At 45.8% G+C, this 23525-nt stretch overlaps 1 protein-coding gene across 1 annotated transcript; it reads left to right on the top strand.

The window, feature by feature from the left end:
- Positions 1 to 376: 376 nt before the first annotated feature.
- LOC137417293 (peroxiredoxin-5, mitochondrial-like) lies at positions 377 to 22085 on the top strand. Its single transcript, XM_068103142.2, has 5 exons — positions 377 to 532; positions 681 to 812; positions 4395 to 4433; positions 21518 to 21582; positions 21720 to 22085. Exons 1-5 carry the CDS (start codon positions 377 to 379, stop codon positions 21823 to 21825), a joined length of 498 nt encoding a protein of 165 aa, XP_067959243.2. The 3' UTR covers positions 21826 to 22085.
- The last annotated feature ends 1440 nt before the right edge of the window (positions 22086 to 23525 follow it).

Genomic DNA, 23525 nt, shown 5'->3' on the forward strand with positions numbered 1-23525 from the left:
AGAATAGCCAAAAATCACATGCAGGAACCAGGGTTCGTATGTTGACCCGACTGTAAACTGCCATCCTGGTGAAGAGTGTGTCATCCCTCGAATAGACGTTAAACTAGGCATCCTGTCTGCTAGCATTAGTTGATGTTAAAGATCCCACGGGGTCTTTTCGGAAGAATAGGCGTGTCATCACCGGCACTCTGACCAAATTCCATTGTCCTGCACTGATTGACTGCTGAAAAGGCAATGGCAAACCACCCAGCAAAATTATTAAATAAATATTAATTTCCTATATTGTTACATGACAAATTGATTTTCCAGTCTGATGAAGCATAATTACCATATGTATGCCATCATAACCGCTGCTTCTGCTCCCTTCCGCGGGGGCATGGTGAAGCATACCTGCCAGGTGGGGATGTGGCTTCCTTATTCCGACCTGCACGAGGGATCACCAGACCAGCACGTGAATGTGGCCGAGCTGTTTGCCGGTAAAAAGGGGGTCCTCTTTGGTGTTCCTGGTGCGTTCACCCCTGGCTGTCAAATGGTAAGCCTGTACTGTGCATCATTTTGAGGTTTCGAATTCCTCGTACTCGGACATTGCCTGAAATTGTTTTTTCGCTTTTTACCTCGGAATTGGTCAAGGGTGTACCCTTGATTTGGTCGATGGTCACGACTAAGCTCTTCATTTGCAGGCCCACCTACCAGGCTATGTACAAAACTTCTACCAGTTTCAGGCCAAAGGAGTCGATGTGATTGCCTGTGTCTCCGTCAATGATGCCTACGTTATGAGTGCATGGGGATTGGCCCACAGAGCAGAAGGGAAGGTAAGGTTCTCTTTTTGTTTCCGAGCAGCTAAATTCCTTATTGAGGTAAAGCATTGCTCAGGATAAGTTAAGCTGAGCTCTCATTTCAAGTACAACTTCATGGCAGAGGTCAGATAAATGCATTGTTACATTTGTTGGGTAGGGGCCAGTAGTTAGCGTAAGACCATAAACGCCATGTGTGTTCGTGTAATGTTAGAACTATCATCATGTATTAGGTTTGTGTGTTAGGGATCAGCAGTGTTCAGTATTCCCCAGGAGGGTACGGGTGATGTCTAATTTATAATAGCTAGGATAAGCTATCTAATCCCTGCCGTTCCCCCATGTTGAACTGGGTGAGGCCAGGTAAGAGAGAGGGAGGGCGTGTGATAGGCGGGCCTCAGTTTAATAGGTGAGGCTGGATTTGTGAACGTGCTTGGGGTGGTGGGGGTATCAGAGCATGGGGAACCATGAGGCTTGATTGAAAGAACCTCTTGGCCATGATTGGTGTGAGCCCTGTGCCCAGATATTGGTTTGGCCTCCTCGAATGTGGGCAGAGACTTGTGGCAGAGTGGAATTTGCACATATAACCCTGCTCCTGACAGGATATCCCCATTATTGGACTCTTTAAACTCTCACTTCTTTGCTTCATTCTACGCATGCTCTCTTTGCCTCTGGGTCTCCAACATGAGTCATGCTAAATTGCACTTCTTCTTTTTTTGTACAAGATCGAGGCTCGTGTAAGAGCTAACATTGATCACAAAAAGACAAACTGACACATAAAACATACGATAAAGGGAGCGGGAGACAAGGTGGAGAGCAGGGACATCGGGAGATCTGTGGGAGGGAGAGGGCTTGGGGGGAGGAGGCATGGGAAATAGAGATGAAAAAAAAAAACACATGGACACTGCTTGGACTTCCAGGAAAGAAGTCGGTATTTCAAAATAGTGGATCTAGGGTGAATTAACGGGGGGGGGGGGGGGTAGAAAAGATCAAGGTTTTGGATGGGGATGGACTTGCCCCAAAGGATAGCCCAGCATGAGCCTAGACGTAAATTAATTATATCAATTAATATAAGATCTTGTTTTAGGCTTTATGAACAAAGATTAAAATCAATATAGGAGGCCATTTTAGCTGAGTTTGTAAAATATGTTACAGTGTGGTGACGAATATTCCAGCTTCTGAAACATGCATAATAACACAACAACAACAACAACCTTGACCTCCTCTCCTCAGTGTGTCTGTGTCATCATATATATATATATATATATATGATCGGCTGGAGGAGTGACAAAAATATTTATTATCCGAAATTGTAAACGAATTTATTTCTTTCTTTTTGGTTTGTTTTTGTCGTTGTTGGGGTGGGGTGGGGGAGGACCCGGTTGTTGAGTGAGGGATTGACCAGACAGCACATTCACCTTTTGTAGAGACCCTCTCACATAAATCACAGTCACAACACAGGTATCCAATAACCGATCTATACCTCAGCTACCTATCATTCCTGCCAATGTCCATGTCTACCTCTGAATCCCTAATGCTAAGTACCTACCTAACTCAGATTTATATTTTTTAACCTTTCTGCTGTTTCTGCTGCCGCTACCTTGCTAGGTGGACCATTCCGAGCATTAACGACTGAATGAAAGACCGTGACATGACGACCATCTTAACCCTCCTCTTCTTTACTCTCAGGCTACATCCCCTCGTCCTATCAGTCTATTCTGCTGAATAACTCGTCCACACCTGTTTTCTTTATCCCCTTCATTATCTTAAACATCTCCATCAGATCCCCTCGTAATCACCTCCTTCATCATTATGAAACATGACCTCCATTTAGTAAATTTACCTCATTGCCTTTAATTAGTTTTAATTTATCTTAATGGTTCCCCATCAAATGCCTAATTAACTTAACGTGTCTAACATCTTCCCCACACCTGAAGTCAAGTCAACAGGTCTGCAAATTCCTCTCTAGATGATATCCCAATACTGTGATAATTTTTTTTATGTTGAGCAGAGACAAATGATAATAGAATAAGGAAGGAATGGCACGTTTATGGCGGGTGTTAATGACCACACGCTTTGCTCTCTGGCTTCAGGTAGGCCGAGCAGCACTCATGCCATAAACACTTTTGGTAGAAACAAACTTCTCACCGTCACTGGGCTATGCCCTGTTGCCCAGTCCCTCTGTCGGTAATCCTCATGGTTGTCCACATAATGCTGGTTCAGCTGTTGTCAGTGACACACACACACACACACACACACACACACACACACACACACACACACACACACACAGCCAACCATACACATATATACACACACACATCGTTTTTTTCATTTCTGTTCTTCACAAGTCTGTCTCTCTCTCTCTCTCTCTCTTATTTACACACACACACACACACACACACACACACACACACACACACACACACACACACACACACACACACACACACACACACACACACACACACACACACACACACACATATATAGACATACACACACACACACACACACACACACACATATATATATATATATATATATAGACATACACACACACACACACACACATAGACAGACACACATATAGACATACACACACACATATAGACATACACACACACATAAATATAGACATACACACACACACACATATATATAGACACACACACACACACACACACACACACACACACACACACACATAGACAGACACACATAGAGACATACACACACACATATAGACATACACACACACATAAATATAGACATACACACACACACACATATATATAGACACACACACACACACACACACACACACACACATACACACACACACACACACACCAACTCTAAAAGTTTAACTCCAACTGTGGAACACTGTCTGGAAATCCAATTTATGAAGCCATGGGCCGCATCACCTCCTGTGGTGCTGCCGGTGCCTCTACCCAACCACAATGGGCTCATGTTAACCCTCGGGCAATATGCTAAATTATAATGGTGTTTTTAGCTGCGACGAGCAGCTCTATGAGAGGACCGCGTTGTTGTTCTTGTTGTTGGGGTGCCTTTATGAATAGCGCATGCGCATACACTCGGACGTGCATGTCCGACGTCAGCGCATGCGTATAATTTAATGACGTCGAATTTGGTAGCGCATATTGCAACGGATATCCTCATGATTCTACACTTCGCAGCTGGTGACCACACTGAGGTCATTTTTCTCTTGTTAATATATGAGGGGTCTCACTCAAAAGTGTGTTGTGTGTAATTACTTATACAAAAAGTACAAGAACCACGAATAAGTCTGAAGGCTCATGGAACATCTTGTATATAGAATATAGATGCAGGACAAACACCAGAGAAGACAATCAACATACCTTTACATGAATTCCAAAGATACTTGGTATACAATGGTCAAATACATACGGTATATGGATCTGGAATTTCAGTATTACGAGCGAAATAAGATTGGAATGGAAAAGGCGATCATTGTACTGCAAATTTCATGATTAAATTGGATTGCAATTTGCCCGATCACTTTTCCTGCAAGTACTCCGAAATCGGAACGTTTCTTGACAATTGATGGATGCTTTGCAGGTTCGAATGTTGGCTGATCCAACAGGAGCGTTCACACAGGTATTTTCGGAGCAATCACACTAAAACATGCATTTTGGTATGTCAGTCTGTCTGACTGCGATACCTTCAGTCATTACTTATACAATCTCAACCAAACTTGCCAGAAGGCGAAGGGTCACCTGACAAAGGTTGAAGTGAATTAATTTCTCCCCTTCCCAATCATCCCTCCCCAAAGGGTTTTCCACCTTGGACAGACTCCGTGTTAAGGTGTATAAATAGTCTATCGTGGAATTTTGGGGGCACACCGACAGGAAGTAAATATATATATATTTTTTTTTAATAAATAGAGCAAACGTATATGGTTATGTCGTTATGTCGTTTTGTTTATATGCGACGAAAACGTCTTCTTCTTCTTCAATTAAAATTAACCCTCTTAATTAACCCTCTTAATTACGTTTGGACTGCTGATACCCCTCAGACCTTTGACGACCCTTTAAATCCCCCAAGACCCTTAAGACCACCAAAACCCCTGAATACCCAAAATACCCTTAAAGGCCCAAAATACCCTTAAAGACCCAAAATACCCTTAAAGACCCAAAAGACCCTGAAGACCCAAAACACCCAAAATACCCTTGAAGGCCTTGAGGCTCCAAAAGACCCCAAAGACCCCAAAGACCCAAAACACCCCAAAGACCCAAAACACCCCAAAGACCCAAAACACCCCAAAGACCCAAAACACCCCAAAGACCCCAAAGACCCAAAACACCCCAAAGACCCAAAACACCCCAAAGACCCAAAACACCCCAAAGACCCAAAACACCTCAAAGACCCAAAGACCCAAAACACCCCAAAGACCCAAAACACCCCAAAGACCCAAAACACCCCAAAGACCCAAAACACCCCAAAGACCCAAAACACCCCAAAGACCCAAAACACCCCAAAGACCCAAAACACCCCAAAGACCCAAAACACCCCAAAGACCCAAAACACCCAAAGACCCAAAACACCCTAAGGACCCAAAACACCCCAAAGACCAAAAACACCCCAAAGACCCAAAACACCCCAAAGACCCAAAACACCCCAAAACACCCCAAAGACTCAAAACACCCCAAAGACCCAAAACACCCCAAAGACCCAAAACACCCCAAAGACCCAAAACACCCCAAAGACCCAAAACACCCCAAAGACCCAAAACACCCCAAAGACCCAAAACACCCCAAAGACCCAAAAACACCCCAAAGACCCAAAACACCCCAAAGACCCAAAACACCCCGGAGACCCAAAACACCCCGGAGACCCAAAACACCAAGGAGACCCAAAACACCCCGGAGACCCAAAACACCCCGGAGACCCAAAACACCCCGGAGACCCAAAACACCAAGGAGACCCAAAACACCCCGGAGACCCAAAACACCCCGGAGACCCAAAACACCCCGGAGATCCAAAACACCCCGGAGACCCAAAACACCCCGGAGACCCAAAACACCCCGGAGACCCAAAACACCCCGGAGACCCAAAACACCCCGGAGACCCAAAACACCCGGAAGACCTAAAACACCCCGAAGACCCAAAAGACCCCGAGCACCCAAAAGACCACGAAGACCCAAAACACCCTGAAGACCCAAAACACCCGGAAGACCCAAAACACCCTGAAGACCCAAAACACCCTGAAGACCCAAAACACCCTGAAGACCCCAAAGACCCTTAAAGACGTTTTAGACCCAAAATACCCTTAAATACCCCAAAGAACCAAAATACCCCAAAGACTTAAAGACTCAGAGGAAACAATAGACCCTTAAGACCAAAAAGCCCCTGAAGACACCGAAGACCCAAAAGACCCCAAAGATCCAAAACACCACAAAGACCCAAAATACCCTTAAAGGCCCAGAGGATCCAAAAGACCCTGAAGACCCAAAACACTCCAAAGACCCAAAACACCCCAAAGACCCAAAACACCCCAAAGACCCAAAACACCCCAAAGACCCAAAAGACCCCGAAGACCCAAAATACCCCAAAGACCCAAAATACCCCGAAGACCCCGAAGACCCAAAACACCCTGAAGACCCAAAACACCCCAAAGACCCAAAAGCCCCCGAAGCACCAAAATATCCCGAAGACCCAAAACACCCCGGAGACCCAAAACACCCCGGAGACCCAAAACACCCCGGAGACCCAAAACACCCCGGAGACCCAAAACACCCCGGAGACCCAAAACACCCCGGAGACCCAAAAGACCACAAAGACGCAAAGACCCCGAAGACCCAAAACACCCTGAAGACCCAAAACACCCTGAAGACCCCAAAGACCCTTAAAGACCCTTAAGACCAAAAAGCCCCTGAAGACACCGAAGACCCAAAAGACCCCGAAGATCCAAAACACCCCAAAGACCCAAAATACCCTTAAAGGCCCAGAGGATCCAAAAGACCCTGAAGACCCAAATGGCCCTGAACACCCAAAACACCATGAAGACCCAAAAGACACCGAAATGGTCAAAATGCCTATCCCTCCGAAACGACGTGTTGTGAGGCGCTCGGAGCGCGCCGAGTCACGCTAGTATATATAATCACAAACTTATATTCAGTCATTTCTATCAAATATATTATTACCTTCTTAAACTGTCCCTGCTGTTGTATCTGAATTAAATTTGGAGGAACCCGATGTCCTTGAGGCATTATATGCTTATCGAATGTCCCACAGACACCAACCCAAGCCATCTCTGCTTGTTCAGTCTCGGTAGGCCGCAATGATCTTTAGCTAATAAAGGTGCTTAGATGAGTCTTCATGCATGAATGGAGTATCCCATTGTCTGTCTCATTTTTCTGGCCATCAGATTAAATGTGCACTGTAAATGGATTGTTTATAACTTGAAAATTGGGGCCTCATAGGTGATTTCTCCTGGCCATGGCTTCAAGTGTGTGATGTTGCCCCCCCCCCCCTCTCCCGCCTCCCCCCCCCCCCCCCCCCGACACCTTAAGGTCCAATTGTGATCTTTATTCGATACATAACCCCATTCTTAATGATCGTTAGCATTGCTTACTTGCCTGAGGGAAATTTCGTTAAAATTGGATGTATACATGTAATTTTCAGATGGGTGATGTATAGGCTAAGATTCGCTGGTCCACACACCTACCGGAAGAAAAATTATAATAAAAAATTAATAAAGGTACTGTAAGTGTGTGTGTATATATATATATATATATATATCTATATATATATCTATATATATCTACATATATATATCTATATATATATCTATATATATCTATATATATACAGTCACGTGAAAAAGTAAGTACACCCCATGTAAGGTTTTGACTTTTTCAACATATTTCAACAAACACCTATTTGATGTTCATTTCAACAATATTGACAGATAAAGGTGATATAATATAACAAATATCATGAAACATTTACATTTTGTAGTCCATTGAATAATTTAAATAAACATAAATGCAAATTTCGATGTGGAAAAAGTAAGTACACCCTTGGCTCTAATAGGTGGTATTGCCCCCTTTGGCAGAAACCACCTCAAGTAGGCGTTTCTTATAACTGTCTACCAGTCTCAGACATCGACTGGGAGAAATTTTTGCCCACTCCTCCATGCAGAATTCTTTCAGCTGTGCGATGTTTGAGGGGTTTCTTGCATGCACAGCTCGTTTCAAATCCCCCCACAACATCTCGATGGGATTTAGATCTGGGCTTTGACTTGGCCATTCCAGAACCCTCCATTTCTTTCTTTTCAGCCATTCCTTGGTGGATTTACTGGTATGTTTAGGGTCATTGTCATGTTGCAAGGTCCACGTTCGATTGAGCTTCAACTTTCCGACAGATGGCCTCACATTATCCTCAAGCACCCTCTTGTACAATGAAGAATTCATAGTGGTTTCTATGATGGTGAACCGCCCAGGCCCTGATGCAGCAAAGCTGCCCCAAACCATAATATTTCCACCACCATGCTTACCGTTGGTATCAGGTTCTTGTGGTCAAATGCTGTCTTAGGTTTTCGCCAAACATGTCTTCTGGTACTGTGGCCAAATAGCTCTACCTTTGACTCATCTGTCTAGAGCACATTGCTCCAGAAGTGCTGGTCTTTGCCGAGGTGTTCATTGGCAAACTTTAGTCTTGCCCTGATGTTCTTTCTTGACAGCAAAGGTTTCCTCCTGGCACACCTCCCATCTAGATCAAATTTATGCAGCCTCTTTCTAATGGTAGACTCGTGCACTTTAACATCAACAGTGGCAAGAGCTACCTGTAGGTCCCGTGATGACATTCTGGGGTTCTTAGAGACTTCATTCAGCATCTTGTGGTCTGCTCTCGGGCTGAACTTGCGGGGATGGCCTGGCCTGAACAAGTTTGCAGTTGTTTGGAATCTTCTCCACTTGTAGATGATCTTCTGGGCAGTCAAATGATTGATTTCAAATTGTTTGGAGATCTTTTCAAATCCCTTCCCAGACTCGTAGGCATGTATAACCTTCTTTCTGAAGGCCTCAGAGAGCTCTTTTGATCTCGGCATGGTGACGCCGCACACTTCAACAACAAAGAGCAAACCAAACTAAATGTCTGAGGTTTAAATAAGACAGGTTTTTCCAAGATCCTCTCTAACGATGTTCTAATCATTTGCACCTGAGCTGGTGCACCTGATTCTAATTTTAGGTATTTGAAGAAGTGATAAATGTAGGGGTGTACTTACTTTTTCCACATGCGAAATTTGCATTTATGTTTATTTAAATTATACAATGGATGACAAAATGTAAATGTTTCATGATATTTGTTATGTTATATCACCTTTATCTATCAATATTGTTGAAATGAAGATCAAATAGCTGTATGTTGAAATATGTTGAAAAAGTCAAAACTTTACATGGGGTGTACTTACTTTTTCACGTGACTGTATACAACAACAACAACAACAACAACAACAACAACAACAACAACATGCATTTTAAGGCCATTTTACCTGCAAGAGCAGGGGTTAGCCTTGCGGTCCCCATGACAATCTTCTCCATTTTGCCCTATTTTCTGCATCTCTCCTTGTTAACCCCCTTGCCCGCATTTCTTCTTCCACCATCTTTCGCCAAGTCTTTCTCGGTCTTCCCCGTTGTTACATATTTAGGGGAATGTATGTAAATTACCATTCAGGTTGCTTATCCGTGTGTATTATATTAAGGGTTGTTGTGATGGGAGGGTCAGGAGCCCTTCGGAACCAGTGGCCGGAAACGGAAGTGGCCGGAAACGGGAGAAGAAAAGACACGAGGAGAGAAAAGGACGGTGCTTCTTCTTCCTCGCCCCCCGACGACGAGAAGGTGGAATCGACCTTACGCTGCGCGGAAAACGCGCCGTTGCGAAACGTGTGCGGAGAGGAGTTACCTGGGCGGTAAATACCTTTGGACACGTCCAGTCACTGTGAGTTCGTGCACGAAACCAAGCGTCCGGGACAGTTTGCCCCGTCTACAAAGACGCGTACGGGTCCGCACGTTGGGCCTCGCTCGCGTCGGAAGCCGCGCTGGGTTTTGCCCCGTCTACAAAGACGCGTACGGGTCCGCACGTTGGGCCTCGCTCGCGTCGGAAGCCGCGCTGGGTTTTTGCCCATCTACAAGGACGCGTAAGAGTCGCACTTGGGGCCTCGCGCACGTTGGACGCCGCGCTGGGTTTGCCCCGTGGCTTGGCAAGGAGGTGCGCTGCAGCCGCGGCCCCTGTCCGAGACGGCACGTTTAGAGCACGTCCGCCCGGGGCTCGTTCAACCGCCCGTGTGCGGAGAGGAGAGACATTGACCACGGAGGGAGTCAGGAGTGGGGCTCACGTGAGGAATGTATAAGATTAAGATGGCCATCTTAGAGTTTGTGTAGATGAGTTCACATGGTTGTAATATTGATTGTGCATTGTTGATGGTTGTTGATTGCTCAGTGAATATATTATTGATTATTCCGGATCCTTGGTGTGGGGTTTCTTCTTGACCGGAATTCATATTGATTGCGTTACGAAAGCGTATAAACCATATATCTTTCTGGCGGGGTCCCTCCCACGGTCCGGGGGTCACCAAGACCAGGTAGTTACCGGGAGGACCACGTAACAGAATTGGGGGCTCGTCCAAATTACGATTTGCGGTTTCGCAATTGGGTCTACGTCCGGGATCTAAAAGTGTATAAAATAATAAATAATAATATTTTTGGTAATTAAAATTTATTAATTAATTATTAATTGGTAATATTTTTTGTTGAGAAATTGGGGAAAGTCTTGGGGTGAAGGTTAACAGGTGTTAACGATAGGCACCATGGCGTTTGTGGCACAGAACTTTGGGGTAACCCCGAGTGAGGCACAGTTCCGAGCGTTGCTAAAGTCGGATCTCTTGAAATTGGCCAAACATTTTAACTTGGAGGTCCGAACTAATTTGAGGAAGGCAGAGTTGCAGGCCACGGTGATACAATCTATGGTGGGATTAGGAACATGGGACGAGTTAGCCTGGGAGTGGCTACCCGAAGAACCAGAAGACGTGGAGCTCCGGAAACTGGAGTTGCAATTACGGAGCCAGGAACGGATCAAAGAAGAAGAAAGGAAAGCAGAAGAGAGAAGAGAAGAGAAGCAAGCAGAGGAAAGGAGAGTGGAACGAGAACTCCAGGAAAGGTTAAAAGAAGAAGAAAGGAAAGCAGAAGAGAGGAGAGAAGAGAAACAAGCAGAGGAAAGGAGAGTGGAACGAGAACTCCAGGAAAGGTTAGCAGAAGAAGAAAGGAAAGCAGAAAAGGAAAGAGCAGAAGAAGAAAGGAAAGCAGAGGAGAGGAGAGAAGAGAAACAAGCAGAGGAAAGGAGAGTGGAAAGAGAACTCCAGGAAAGAAGAGAAAAGGAACAAGCAGAGGAAAGGAGAGCTGCAAGGGACCTCGAAGCAGAGGAGAGAAAAGCGGAAAGGGAATTAAAGGAACGTGACATGCAGCTTCAGCAAGAAATCAAATTCAAGGAGCTGGAGTTAATGAGAGAACGGGGAGAGGCACCACCCTTGCTGACGGGGTCGACACCTAACCAGAAAACCTGGGATGTGGGCAGACATGTGAGGCTGGTTCCACCGTTCAGTGAAAAAGAAGTCGCGAAATTTTTTCCACACTTTGAGAAAGTGGCTCGACAATTAAACTGGCCGGAGGAGGCATGGACCATACTCGTGCAAAGTGTGCTGGTGGGGAAAGCTCAGGAAATTTATTCGGCGCTACCAATGGACCAATGTGCAGATTATGAGGTACTGAAGAAGCACATCCTCAAAGCCTATGAGTTGGTTCCGGAAGCTTACAGGCAAAAATTCAGGAATGCCAGGAAGAGGGAGAGTGAGACCCATGTGGAGTTTGCCAGAGTGAAAGAAAACATGTTTGATCGGTGGTGTGAGTCAAAAGGAGTCGGGAAAGACTTCGAAACATTGCGGGACTTGATCCTGGTGGAGGAATTCCAGCAGTGTGTCCACGAGGACATCAAAGTGTACCTGCAGGAAAAGAAGGTACCAAAGTTGTGGGACGCAGCCACCATGGCAGATGATTATGCCTTAACCCACCGAATAGGGGTCCACGAACCTAACTCCTCGCCTAGATCTCCGCAGGGGAGGTGGGGAACAGCAGGTGCGGAGAACGACCATACATGGCGGCGGCCTCGAGATGATTATGGGGACAACTATGATGCCCCACCGGTTCGAAATCAGAGGGATGCGGGCCCAAGACAAACTTATAGTTCGGGGGGCCCGAGGCAGACCCCGAGTTTTTCCTCCGGGCCTACTTGCGCGTTTTGCAAAAAACCTGGACACTTGATGTCCAGTTGTTACCTCATGAAAAGGGACAACCCAGAGCGGAGTCCGACTATTACAACTCCGAATGCGATGGCTAGCGTAAGAAATCGCCATCAAGAGGGTTACCAACCATTTATTTCCGAGGGGTTTGTGTCACTGGATGGAGCCTCGACTAACCGGAGACCGGTTAGGATATTGAGAGACACAGGGGCCCATCAATCTTTAATGCTTGAAGGCATTTTGCCATGGTCCGAGGAGACGGCAACGGGGGATAGTGTTCGTTTACAGGGGATCGGGGGCGGTGTTAGTGCTCCCCTTCAGGTCATCCAGTTGGAGTCCGATTTGGTGTCAGGACCGGTCACCGTCGGTTTACAAGCCACGTTTCCTGTAGAGGGTGTATCTGTGGTTCTCGGGAATGATTTGGCCGGGGGTCAAGTTTATGGTAACCTGAGGGTTGATAAAGAGCCCAGCAGGGAAAATAACACCACCCCAGCTCGGGATGGTGACAAAAGTGCCAAGTTATTTGTAGGGGGACTGAACTTCAAAACAGAGGAAGAAGTTCTGACCTCTGTCTTCAACAGATATGGGCCGCTGGTGGAAGTGCGGTTGGTAAGAGACTGGGAAACGCAACAGTCAAGAGGGTTCGGCTTTGTCACGTTTGCCAGCACAAAAGACGCCAGAGAGGCAGAGAAGAATTGGAATGGCAAGGATTTGGAGGGTCGGACCATAACAGTAGGGAAGGCATTTCGTAGGCGTCGAGAGGTCTACAGGAGAGGACAACTGGGCGGTAGTTTTGGTGGTGGCCGCAGTCAATATTATTATGGAGGCTCCCTGAGTTACGGCCGCTCCCGAAGGAAGAATTGGCAAAGTAGTGGCCGAGAAGAAGACCGGTATTCAGGGGACTACAGGGACCAGTGGTCCCACCCTAATTATTAGGGACGTTCTGAGAAGTTGAAGCACTGAAGGCGGCGGAGCCGCCGAGCCAAGATTCCTACACGAATTAACCGTGAACGCCGTTCCTAAAGGCGTCCATGTAAGGAACTTTCCTGCACGGACTAACCGTGAACTCCACGTTCCTCAAGGCGCCCATGTAGAGAACTTTCCTGCACGGACTAACCGTGAACTCCACGTTCCTCAAGGCGCCCATGTAGAGAACTTTCCTGCACGGACTAACCGTGAACTCCGCGTTCCTAAAGGCATCCATGTAGTGAATACTCGGCTTGGCCTCCCGGAAAAGTGCTATCGAGTGGCTTAACTGGCTTTATTTTTAAGTGATAACTGTGCCCGGGGGGAACTGATAATGTGGGGGGGGTTGAGTTATCTGGTTTGTTTCTCCAAATTGGCCGGCAAAGAAAGTTTTCGCTGAGTTCAAACTTTCTTTCTTGAAGGGGGGGAGTGTTACATATTTAGGGGAATGTATGTAAATTACCATTCAGGTTGCTTATCCGTGTGTATTATATTAAGGGTTGTTGTGATGGGAGGGTCAGGAGCCCTTCGGAACCAGTGGCCGGAAACGGAAGTGGCCGGAAACGGGAGAAGAAAAGACACGAGGAGAGAAAAGGACGGTGCTTCTTCTTCCTCGCCCCCCGACGACGAGAAGGTGGAATCGACCTTACGCTGCGCGGAAAACGCGCCGTTGCGAAACGTGTGCGGAGAGGAGTTACCTGGGCGGTAAATACCTTTGGACACGTCCAGTCACTGTGAGTTCGTGCACGAAACCAAGCGTCCGGGACAGTTTGCCCCGTCTACAAAGACGCGTACGGGTCCGCACGTTGGGCCTCGCTCGCGTCGGAAGCCGCGCTGGGTTTTGCCCCGTCTACAAAGACGCGTACGGGTCCGCACGTTGGGCCTCGCTCGCGTCGGAAGCCGCGCTGGGTTTTTGCCCATCTACAAGGACGCGTAAGGGTCGCACTTGGGGCCTCGCGCACGTTGGACGCCGCGCTGGGTTTGCCCCGTGGCTTGGCAAGGAGGTGCGCTGCAGCCGCGGCCCCTGTCCGAGACGGCACGTTTAGAGCACGTCCGCCCGGGGCTCGTTCAACCGCCCGTGTGCGGAGAGGAGAGACATTGACCACGGAGGGAGTCAGGAGTGGGGCTCACGTGAGGAATGTATAAGATTAAGATGGCCATCTTAGAGTTTGTGTAGATGAGTTCACATGGTTGTAATATTGATTGTGCATTGTTGATGGTTGTTGATTGCTCAGTGAATATATTATTGATTATTCCGGATCCTTGGTGTGGGGTTTCTTCTTGACCGGAATTCATATTGATTGCGTTACGAAAGCGTATAAACCATATATCTTTCTGGCGGGGTCCCTCCCACGGTCCGGGGGTCACCAAGACCAGGTAGTTACCGGGAGGACCACGTAACACCCGTCCTCTACTTCCTTCTACATTAACTTCCATCACTCTTCTCAACCAGTCACTTTCATCCTTCCTCAACACATGACCAAACCATCTCAACCTGTTCCTCTTCACAGCATCAATCACAGGCAATATTCCCATCATCTTTCGCAATTCATCATTTGTCTTCCTCTCTCTCAACGATACTCCGCACATCCATCGAACCATTCGCATTTCCACCCTTTCCAGCCTTCGTTGCTGCTCTACGTTCATTACCCATGTCTCGCTCCCATAAATCATAACACTTCTCACACATGCAGCATACACCTTTCCCTTCAGCTTCAGCGACACTCTCCTCCTCATCAGCACGCCACTCAGTTCCCGAAACATCTTCCATGCACATCTCACTCGAGCAACCGTTGCCGAGTCTGATCCACCTTCTCCATTCAGCATGTCTCCGAGGTAGCAAAATGTTTTCACACCTTCCAGCTTCACGCCGTCTCCAAGATCCAACTCAACATTTCCTCCATCTGCAGCTCCCTCTGTGCACACCTTACATTTGAATGTAGCTGCCACACTGGTAAATGACCCTCTCAGACCACTACATTTTTGATGAACCCACTCAGCGCACATTGTACATTGAATGGAGTTCACTCCGACACCCTTCCTGCACACAGCACACGGCCACTTCCCAGTTCTTTCCACCTCACCACATGCTTTACCACTTGCCATCACCTTCGTCTTTCCGATATTCACCTTCAGACCTTTTGTCTCCATACATTCCTTCCACTTGTTCATCTTTTCCTTCAGTCCATCCATACTTTCCGCAATCAACACCAGATCATCTGCATACAACAACTCCCACGGTAAACCCTCCTTTACGTTCTGAGCCAGCACCTCCATCACAGCTCCAAATAGGAGTGGACTTAGTACCGACCCCTGATGCACTCCCACCTTCACCTCAAACTCACCACTGTTCCCGTCCTTCGTCCTTACAGCTGTGCGCGCTCTTTTGTACATTGCCATCAGTACTCTGATCAACCATTCCTCCACTCCTAACTTCCTCAATGCCCATGTCAATACTTTGCGTGGAATCCTATCGAATGCTTTCTCCAGATCAACAAACCCAAAAAACAACTTCTTCCTCTTATCCATGTACTTCTCCTGCAACTGCCTCACAATGAAAAGCGCATCTGTCGTTCCTCTTCCTGGCATAAATCCAAACTGCATTTCGTCGATCTTCACTTTCTTCCTTATCCTCCTCTCCAACACCCTTTCCAATACCTTCATTCCCTGCTCCAATAACTTTATCGCTCGGTACGAGCCACACTCCAGAGGGTCACCTTTCCCCTTGTATAGAGGGACGAGGGTACTCAGTTCCCAATCCACTGGAATGCGGCCTTCTTTCACCACCAGATTACAGATCTCTGTCATTCTCTTCAAACCCCAACTTCCTGCTGCCTTCAACATATCTCCCACAACTCCCGTCGGCCCTCCCGCTTTTCCACTCTTCATTGCTTTTATCGCTTCCTCAACTTCCTTCTCAGTTATCTTCTCTGCCGGTCCTAAAACTGGGTTAATCTCTATGTTGCCATCCCATTCATTCTCTGTATTCAGCAGCATTTCCATATATCTTTTCCATCTTCCTTTAATTCCATCTGGGTCGACAACGATTTGTCCCACTTCATCCTTCAAGCAACTCACCCCCATCACATCACACCTCTCTTTCGCTATGTGCTTTGCAATCCTGAATACTGATTTCTGACCCTCTTCCGAATCCAAGCGTTCTCCGAACATTTTCCTACATGCCTCCTGCGCCTTTGCTACCTCTTTCTTTGCAGCCTTCTTGGCTGTCTTATAACTTTCATGCTCTGCTGTTTCTGCTCCCGTACCCTTCGCCTTCTGCCACTCCTTGAACTTCTTCCTCTTCTCGTCAATCCTCTTTCCAACTTCATCATCCCACCACCATGTTTCTGAGTGCCTCGGTGGTCCTTTTGTCCATCCACATACATCACCAACGGCTCCCAACAGACTAGCTTTCATTGACATCCAACCACTTTCAAGCTCAACCACATCATCCTCTACCCTACTCAGCCTCTCTTTTAATGCCTCCCTTACTGTCACCTCTTTCAACCTCCACACCTTCATTCTCGGTTGGTACTTCACCCGCCGAGCTCTCCTCGCACCTTTCACCCTTATGTCGCAGACAACCAAGTGGTGCTGTGAAACAGCCTCCTCCCCCGGGATCACCTTTGTGTCCCGGAGGTGCCCCCTATCTCGCCGACGCACCATCAGGTAGTCAACGGTTGTCGTCGACCCACCTGACGTGTATGTAACAAGCTTATTATCCTCTTTCTGGAACTGAGTATTACAAATCAACAAATCAGCTCCATCAGCAAACTCCAAAATCCTTTCACCTTCTCCATTTCTCACACCATATCCGTAACCCCCATGAACTCCCTCAAAACCATCCATACTCCTTCCCACATGTCCATTCAGGTCTCCTCCCACCACAACAACTTCCTCATCTTTCACGTTTTCCATCAGCTTCTCTATCGCACACCAGAACCTGTCCTTCTCTTCATCGCTTCGACCAACCTGCGGAGCATATCCCGAGATGACGTTCACCAAGAGCTTTCCAATCATCATTTTCACCATCATCAACCTATCACTCACTCTAGTCACACTCACCACACTGTCTACAAACTCCTCAGAAAACAGGACACCAACACCATTCACACCCTCCGGGCACCCTTGCCACACAAACTTGTATTTCTGTCCCTGCCTACCCTTCACCATTCTCACACCACTTCCCTTCCATCTCGTCTCTTGCACACAACATATGTCCACTCTTCTTCTGACCAATACTTCCACCACTTCTCCTGATCTCCCTGTCATTGTCCCTACATTCCATGTCCCAAACCTCAGAAACCGATCTCCACTTCGGGCTGCACCCTGCCCATATGTACTTGTAATTGTCATGGTTCTCTTTTTGAGGCAATGTTTTTCACGTGACTGTATATTTTTCTATATACATACATACATACATACATACATACAAATATACAAATATATATACACTTAATAGGAATAATAGGAAACATACATACAACACCAAGTAAATATATTGCTACGGTTTTGAGATGTCTAAAGTGAGCTTAATAAAGGTTAAAGGTTTGCCCCCCCATAGTTAGTCACACGAGCAACATGGAGCCTCATTTGTAGCATAGTTATGTCTTAGTATATGTGAGAGTAGGTCCCTTCCAGTGTTAATCCTGCGTTGTGTAAAGACAGGAGGATAGGCCCTACTTCTACAAACCATTCCACGTCCATAGGCTCGATCTATTGCGGCTAAAAAGGCCTGGTTGTGTTGGGCGTGAGTTAACACGAGGTCGGCCTCGGAAGGTGGAGGAGGGTTGAGGTCGGCACAGCGGCGAGGCGGTGACGGTAAGCATGAGTCACCAATCAGGGCTCACAGCATGTGGCTGCAGCACAGCATCACAGGGCGTGGTTGGAACATCGATCGGGCTAAGAGGGTTGGCAATAAAACCGATTGCGTGAAGCCCCCACCCCAGTTATAGGAGAGGTGCGCTGGAGTGAGTTCTGAGTTATGGGAGAGGTGCGCTGAAAGAAGTTATGAGTTCTGAGTTCTGAGAAGGGAGACGCACTTGAAGAGGATCACTCGCACTGTATGAACTTGGTTACGAGAGATACGTCGGCGCAGCCAGGGCGGTTATAACTTGCGCGGTTCAGCCAAAGCGAGTGAATGCGGCTGAATAACCGCCAGCCGCGCTAAGTCCGCCCTCTACCATTCGCCCCGAGATTACCCGTTTTATTCGAGCGACACGATACGAGTTCCTGCCTTCGCCTACCTCCATCTTCGCGGGACCGTGGAGAGCCGGACGGGGCCGTTCCTGGACGACCAAGCCGGCGCGTTTGGCCTGAACATCATCCTGCCTATCTGCAATCCCCGTGTGAGTGTGTGAGACGGGCCCGTTTGTCCTTGGGTATTAAGCATAAGACTGTCTAAGCTGCTCTGTGTCTCTTCATCCTGTGCTGTATATATGTGCATTAATCATTAAATCTATTTGTTCCTCCTTTTCTTCTGAATTCGATCGTTCCCGTGATTTCTCCATTGACAAAGCGTGGCACGAATAAGATCGCTCCAATTGGGTTCCACTATCTATAACGGCGCGGATCACGTGTACGCAAACCGCTCGGCGTATCACCATCACACGTGGTTCGTGCGAGGCTTATTTCCTCACTTCCAGGGCAGCGCTAGTACTTAGGTACGAGCGAATTTGGTCCCGAAACCCTCTTTGGCGCTGTCCGGAAGGGACGTAATATGTCTCGGGTCGCGCCAGGTCAGTAAAGACAAGGGGATTAATCCCCCCTTGATAAGGGGAGAAGGCCGGCGGCAGATCCACAACAATATACATATATATATACATACATACATATAGATATATATACATACATACATACATATATACAGACTTGGCATTTAATATGGAATATTTTTTTTGTGGGGGGTGAACTTACTTTTCAAGATGACTTAGAACCAAAAGTTCATTGGAATTATGTTGAAATTATTCTAGATGTTGTTAATGTGACCTTGAAAAGAAACAAAAACCACATTTGACATTTCAAAGCAAATAAATTGATCCTTGAAAGTGATGTAAACTGATATCAAACTCAATTCACGGACAGTACTGTTAAACTTCTGTTTTCCAGAAGTATCTCTTTATTTTGCACATTTGCCAAAATTTTTTTCGTTTTCCAGAAGTATCTCTTTATTTTCCACATTCGCCAAATTTTTTTTCAACAAAAACAAAAGCTAAATTACGACTGGGATTACCGACAGTAAAATTACAGTTCATTACTTCGTGTAACCCCCACAAGCATTCAGGAGAGCACGTAGACGTCGAGGCATGCTGTTCACGAGATTTGCCAAGGTTTGGACAGGAATCGCTTGCCATGCAGTGACAATAGTCTGCTGCAATTCACGCACAGAGGTAGGCTGCTGGTCCAAGTTGTCGATTTGACGTGTTAATTCTGCCCACAAGTTCTCTATCGGATTCATATCCGGGGACATGGCAGGCCACTCCATATGCTCTACACCACGCTCAGCAAGAAAGTGTTGGATCATGCGAGCACGATGACGCCGTGCATTGTCATCTTGGAAGACAAAGTTTCCTCGAAAGGCTGCACGAGCAAATGGAAGCAATGTTTCTTCCAGAATGACCCTGTACTTGAACTGGTTCAGGTTTCCATTCAGAACAACCAGGTCAGTTTTGCCCCCTGCATGAAAAGCAGCCCAAACGGTCACCCCACCATCTCCAGCTTGGACTCTTGGCACTATACAATCTTCGTTGTGGGCTTCATGCACTTGTCTGCGCACTCGGACGCGGCCATCTTGACGATAGACCAGAAATCTAGACACGTCACTGAAGGTCATGTGATTCCAGTGTCCTGGCTGCCATTGACGGTGCTCTCTGGCCCACTGCAATCGGCGCTGGCTGTGTTGTCTGGTCAGGCGTGGCTTTCTCAGGGGACGCCTGGCACGATAGCCTGCTTGAACCAGTCGTTGGTTGACTAGCTTTCTGGATACAGGCACATTTGTCAGTTGCTGCCACTCAGCCCTAAGCCGATTAGCTGACTTGGTATGGCTATTGCAGACCAACCGGTGCAGCTGGCGATCATCTCTCCTTGTGGTTCTGCGTGGACGTCCTGGCCTCGGTATTGCAGTAGGGACACCCCTCTGAGCATTTCGTTTCAGGATCTTTGACACCTGACCTTGAGTGATGCCATACCGCCGAGCAATAGCACGCTGTTTCATGCCAGAATTTCGAAAAGCCACCACTCCATGACAAACAGCATTGTCAAGTTGACGGACCATCTCCAGAGGAAGCGGCAATAACTTTTGTAGACGTGCAGCAGTTGTTTTCCACTAATACAGAATGCAACAACCCTTATATACCCGATTGTGAAGCCAATCGTCAAATGTACCTGTCCTTACATTTTGTCACGCCACCTGTGATATAATCCTGTTATTGACTTCTTGCTGAGAAAGACGATCAGTGACATGGTTCTTTCAACAAAGACATCACCGAAGGGTAAAAGAAACTCACCAGATTGATATACTGAGTTCAGAAAGTAAACCCAAGTCAAGAAAAAAATATATATTCCATATTAAATGCCAAGTCTGTATATACATACACACACATATATATATATACATACACATACATATATATATATATATATATATATATATATATATATATATATACACACACACACACACACACACACACACACACACACACACACACACACACACACACACACACACACACACACACATTATAAAAGGAGCCATGTCTCTGTTTGTTTGTTGTATTAGAACTTGGGAACGGATTAACGGATTTCTATAATCCAACAACGGTGGATTTGGGTAACTCCCAGGAGTGTTCGTGATCCCAAATGTATTAATTTTTTTCATGGGTACATGGACACGCATGTCAAAACTGCAAAATGCCAATAAGTTGGTTATCCCTGCACGGAGAGCAGGATCTCCCAGGAATCTTTTTTTTTTTTTTCTTCCCCCGTAGATTAGCCATTGCAGCAAAGATTGGTATTTCTGTCAGCGAAGCGACGGGTCTTATATTCTAATATACATATATATATAAATAATTTGTCATGCACGTGTGTGTGTTTGACTTGCATGCATCCTTAAACAGCTGGATGGAATGAAGCATTACAAAATGTTTCATAAATAAATAAATAAAAATACAAAAAAAAAAAAGCACATTGCAAAACTGCTGACATAATTAGTCCCATTAACATAATCAACTTCTCGCCGATGGTCATATCCAGTTTGAAAGAAATAGAAGTGCTTGTGCTGCAATTTTGTATAAACTATGGAATCAAATGTATATCATTGTGTCTTACATAAAATTTTTGGCTTGATGTCATATTTAGTTTAATTGAAAAGGGAAACCGAGAACACGATGTGAAATTAACGAATTCTGATGACTTCCTTCAGGCTATTGGACTCTTAATGGATTATCCAGATGTGATTGCCAAGTTGGGCAACAGGAGATCGAAAAGGTAGACATTCCTTCATGGGTCATCACTTTTTGTGATTCCAGTTGTTTCTTGACTTTACTTAGACCTCAAGTCTCCTGAACGGACTCCAAAATCACCAACTTACCTAATGTTCTTCACTTCCTTCCGGTCGGATCCAGGTACTCCATGCTGGTCGAGAATGGGTTGGTGACGAAAATCTTTGTGGAACCTGATGGTGGCGGTCTCACCTGCAGTCTGGCTCAGAACATATTATCTGTCATATGATTTCTTGTCAATATTATCTAGAAAGATGACATGTTGCCAGTATTTGTAAATAATGTTTCCAACTTCAATCTTTAATTATAACCTACACAGCATGACAAAAGTTTTGTTTTTTTATTGGGGGGTTTTTATTGGTTTTTTTTAAGTTGTTTTTTTGTTAGAAGTTTTTTGTTGTTGTTGTTGGAAGTTTTTTTGTATTTTTTGTTAGAAGTTTTTTTTTTTTTAATACGTTTTTCAGTTGTTTTGTTTTGTTAGAAGTTTGTTTTGTGAGAAGTTTTTTTTATTGTATTTTCTGTTAGAGCAATCTTTCTGCAACATTTCTAGGGTGGGTATCACTCCAGATTGTGGTATAACCTTTTTTTCTACAAGTCACTATTTGTAATGGTGGTCGGTTCTTATTGGGTCTTAATTTTTTTTTTTAATGGTTGGGTGGTGTGGTCATTCATATAGCTCTATTTTTCTAACCGGGACTTCAATTATAAACTAGAACGGCACTCAGTGGAGAGCATACCTCCGCCTGGTTGGCCATATCACTCAATGGTGAAGAATCACTTTTAAAAAATTCTACTAGCTGGATCTGGATCCGGATCTTCACCAAAATTGAATTGATTCTTCCTTGCCAGACACCCAACCGGTCCAACAAGTTTCGTCCAAATCCATCCAGAACTTTTTGAGATATCCTGCTATGTATCGTTTTTGGCCCCATCTCCCAATGGTGAAGAATCACTTAAATTCTAGTAGCCGGATCAGAATCCGGATCTTCACCAAAATCTAATCATTTCATCCTTGTCACATGCGCGACATCTCTGCCAAATTTCGTCCGAATCCGTCCACAACTTTTTGAGATATTTTGTTCACAAACGGACAGACAAACAGAGAGACAGAGAGGGGTGAAACATAACCTCCATCCACCTTTGGTGGTGGAGGTAAATATTAGCCACCGATGGAGAGAGGAGGTAGCACTACAGTATGCAAAGGTGCATAGAATCTCCTCATGTGGTGTAGAATTTCATAAACCACTGCAGAATTTGCCATTTTCAGTTTTGTATTCAATAGTTTTGTATTTTAACAACACATTAAAACACAACCAGAACTAGTGTATAGCAGGTCCATCTCTCTTTAGGATGTTCTGCATGCATCTTGCAAACAAGTATCTAGCTCGTCTGAACCCAGTGTGTCTACACGTGATGAAAGAGATTGCGACCAGATAGAAGGCTTTTGTACCGCAGTGCGATGCTGATCAGAAGTGATATATTTCTCAGTGTAATGGAACATGTATAAAACCTGTGAATACTGCAGATTTGAGTCTTGCCTCGGCCAAAACTATTATTCCAGATGGTCTGTATTGGTTCCTGCATTGGATTATTTCTGCCGATGAGAGGGATGATGCTTGGAACCTTCTTCTGGAATGCAGAAATCAGTCGGACAAGAGAAGGATAGATGAGATAGAGGCCAACGTTACTGGGCTAGCAAAGGAGATTCTGGTGAAGTCAGAAGAACAGGGGTTGTCATTTACCATCTCTCCTGGTGCCTTCATTCAGATGGCTGATGACAAGAATGATATCAATGAGAAGACTTTAGATGGGAAACACATGACACATACCACTACTGTTAATTTGGTCCACTACCAGAGCGCACACCATTCGTTAGCTGACCATTCCCAGAGAAACAGATCTCTCAATAGTGCAATGATGATGCCAGCT

This window comes from Myxine glutinosa, chromosome 9 (genome assembly GCF_964187855.1).
Source record: "Myxine glutinosa chromosome 9, kmMyxGlut1.1, whole genome shotgun sequence".
In the NCBI taxonomy this organism is placed as follows: Eukaryota; Metazoa; Chordata; class Myxini; order Myxiniformes; family Myxinidae; genus Myxine; species Myxine glutinosa.

Coding starts and splice junctions, on each gene's coding strand:
- LOC137417293 (XM_068103142.2), top strand. CDS start 377: ATGGTGAAGCATACCTGCCAGGTGGGGATGTGGCTTCCTTATTCCGAC. Junction 533..680: donor TCACCCCTGGCTGTCAAATG/GTAAGCCTGTAC, acceptor CTTCATTTGCAG/GCCCACCTACCAGGCTATGT. Junction 21,583..21,719: donor GGCAACAGGAGATCGAAAAG/GTAGACATTCCT, acceptor GGTCGGATCCAG/GTACTCCATGCTGGTCGAGA.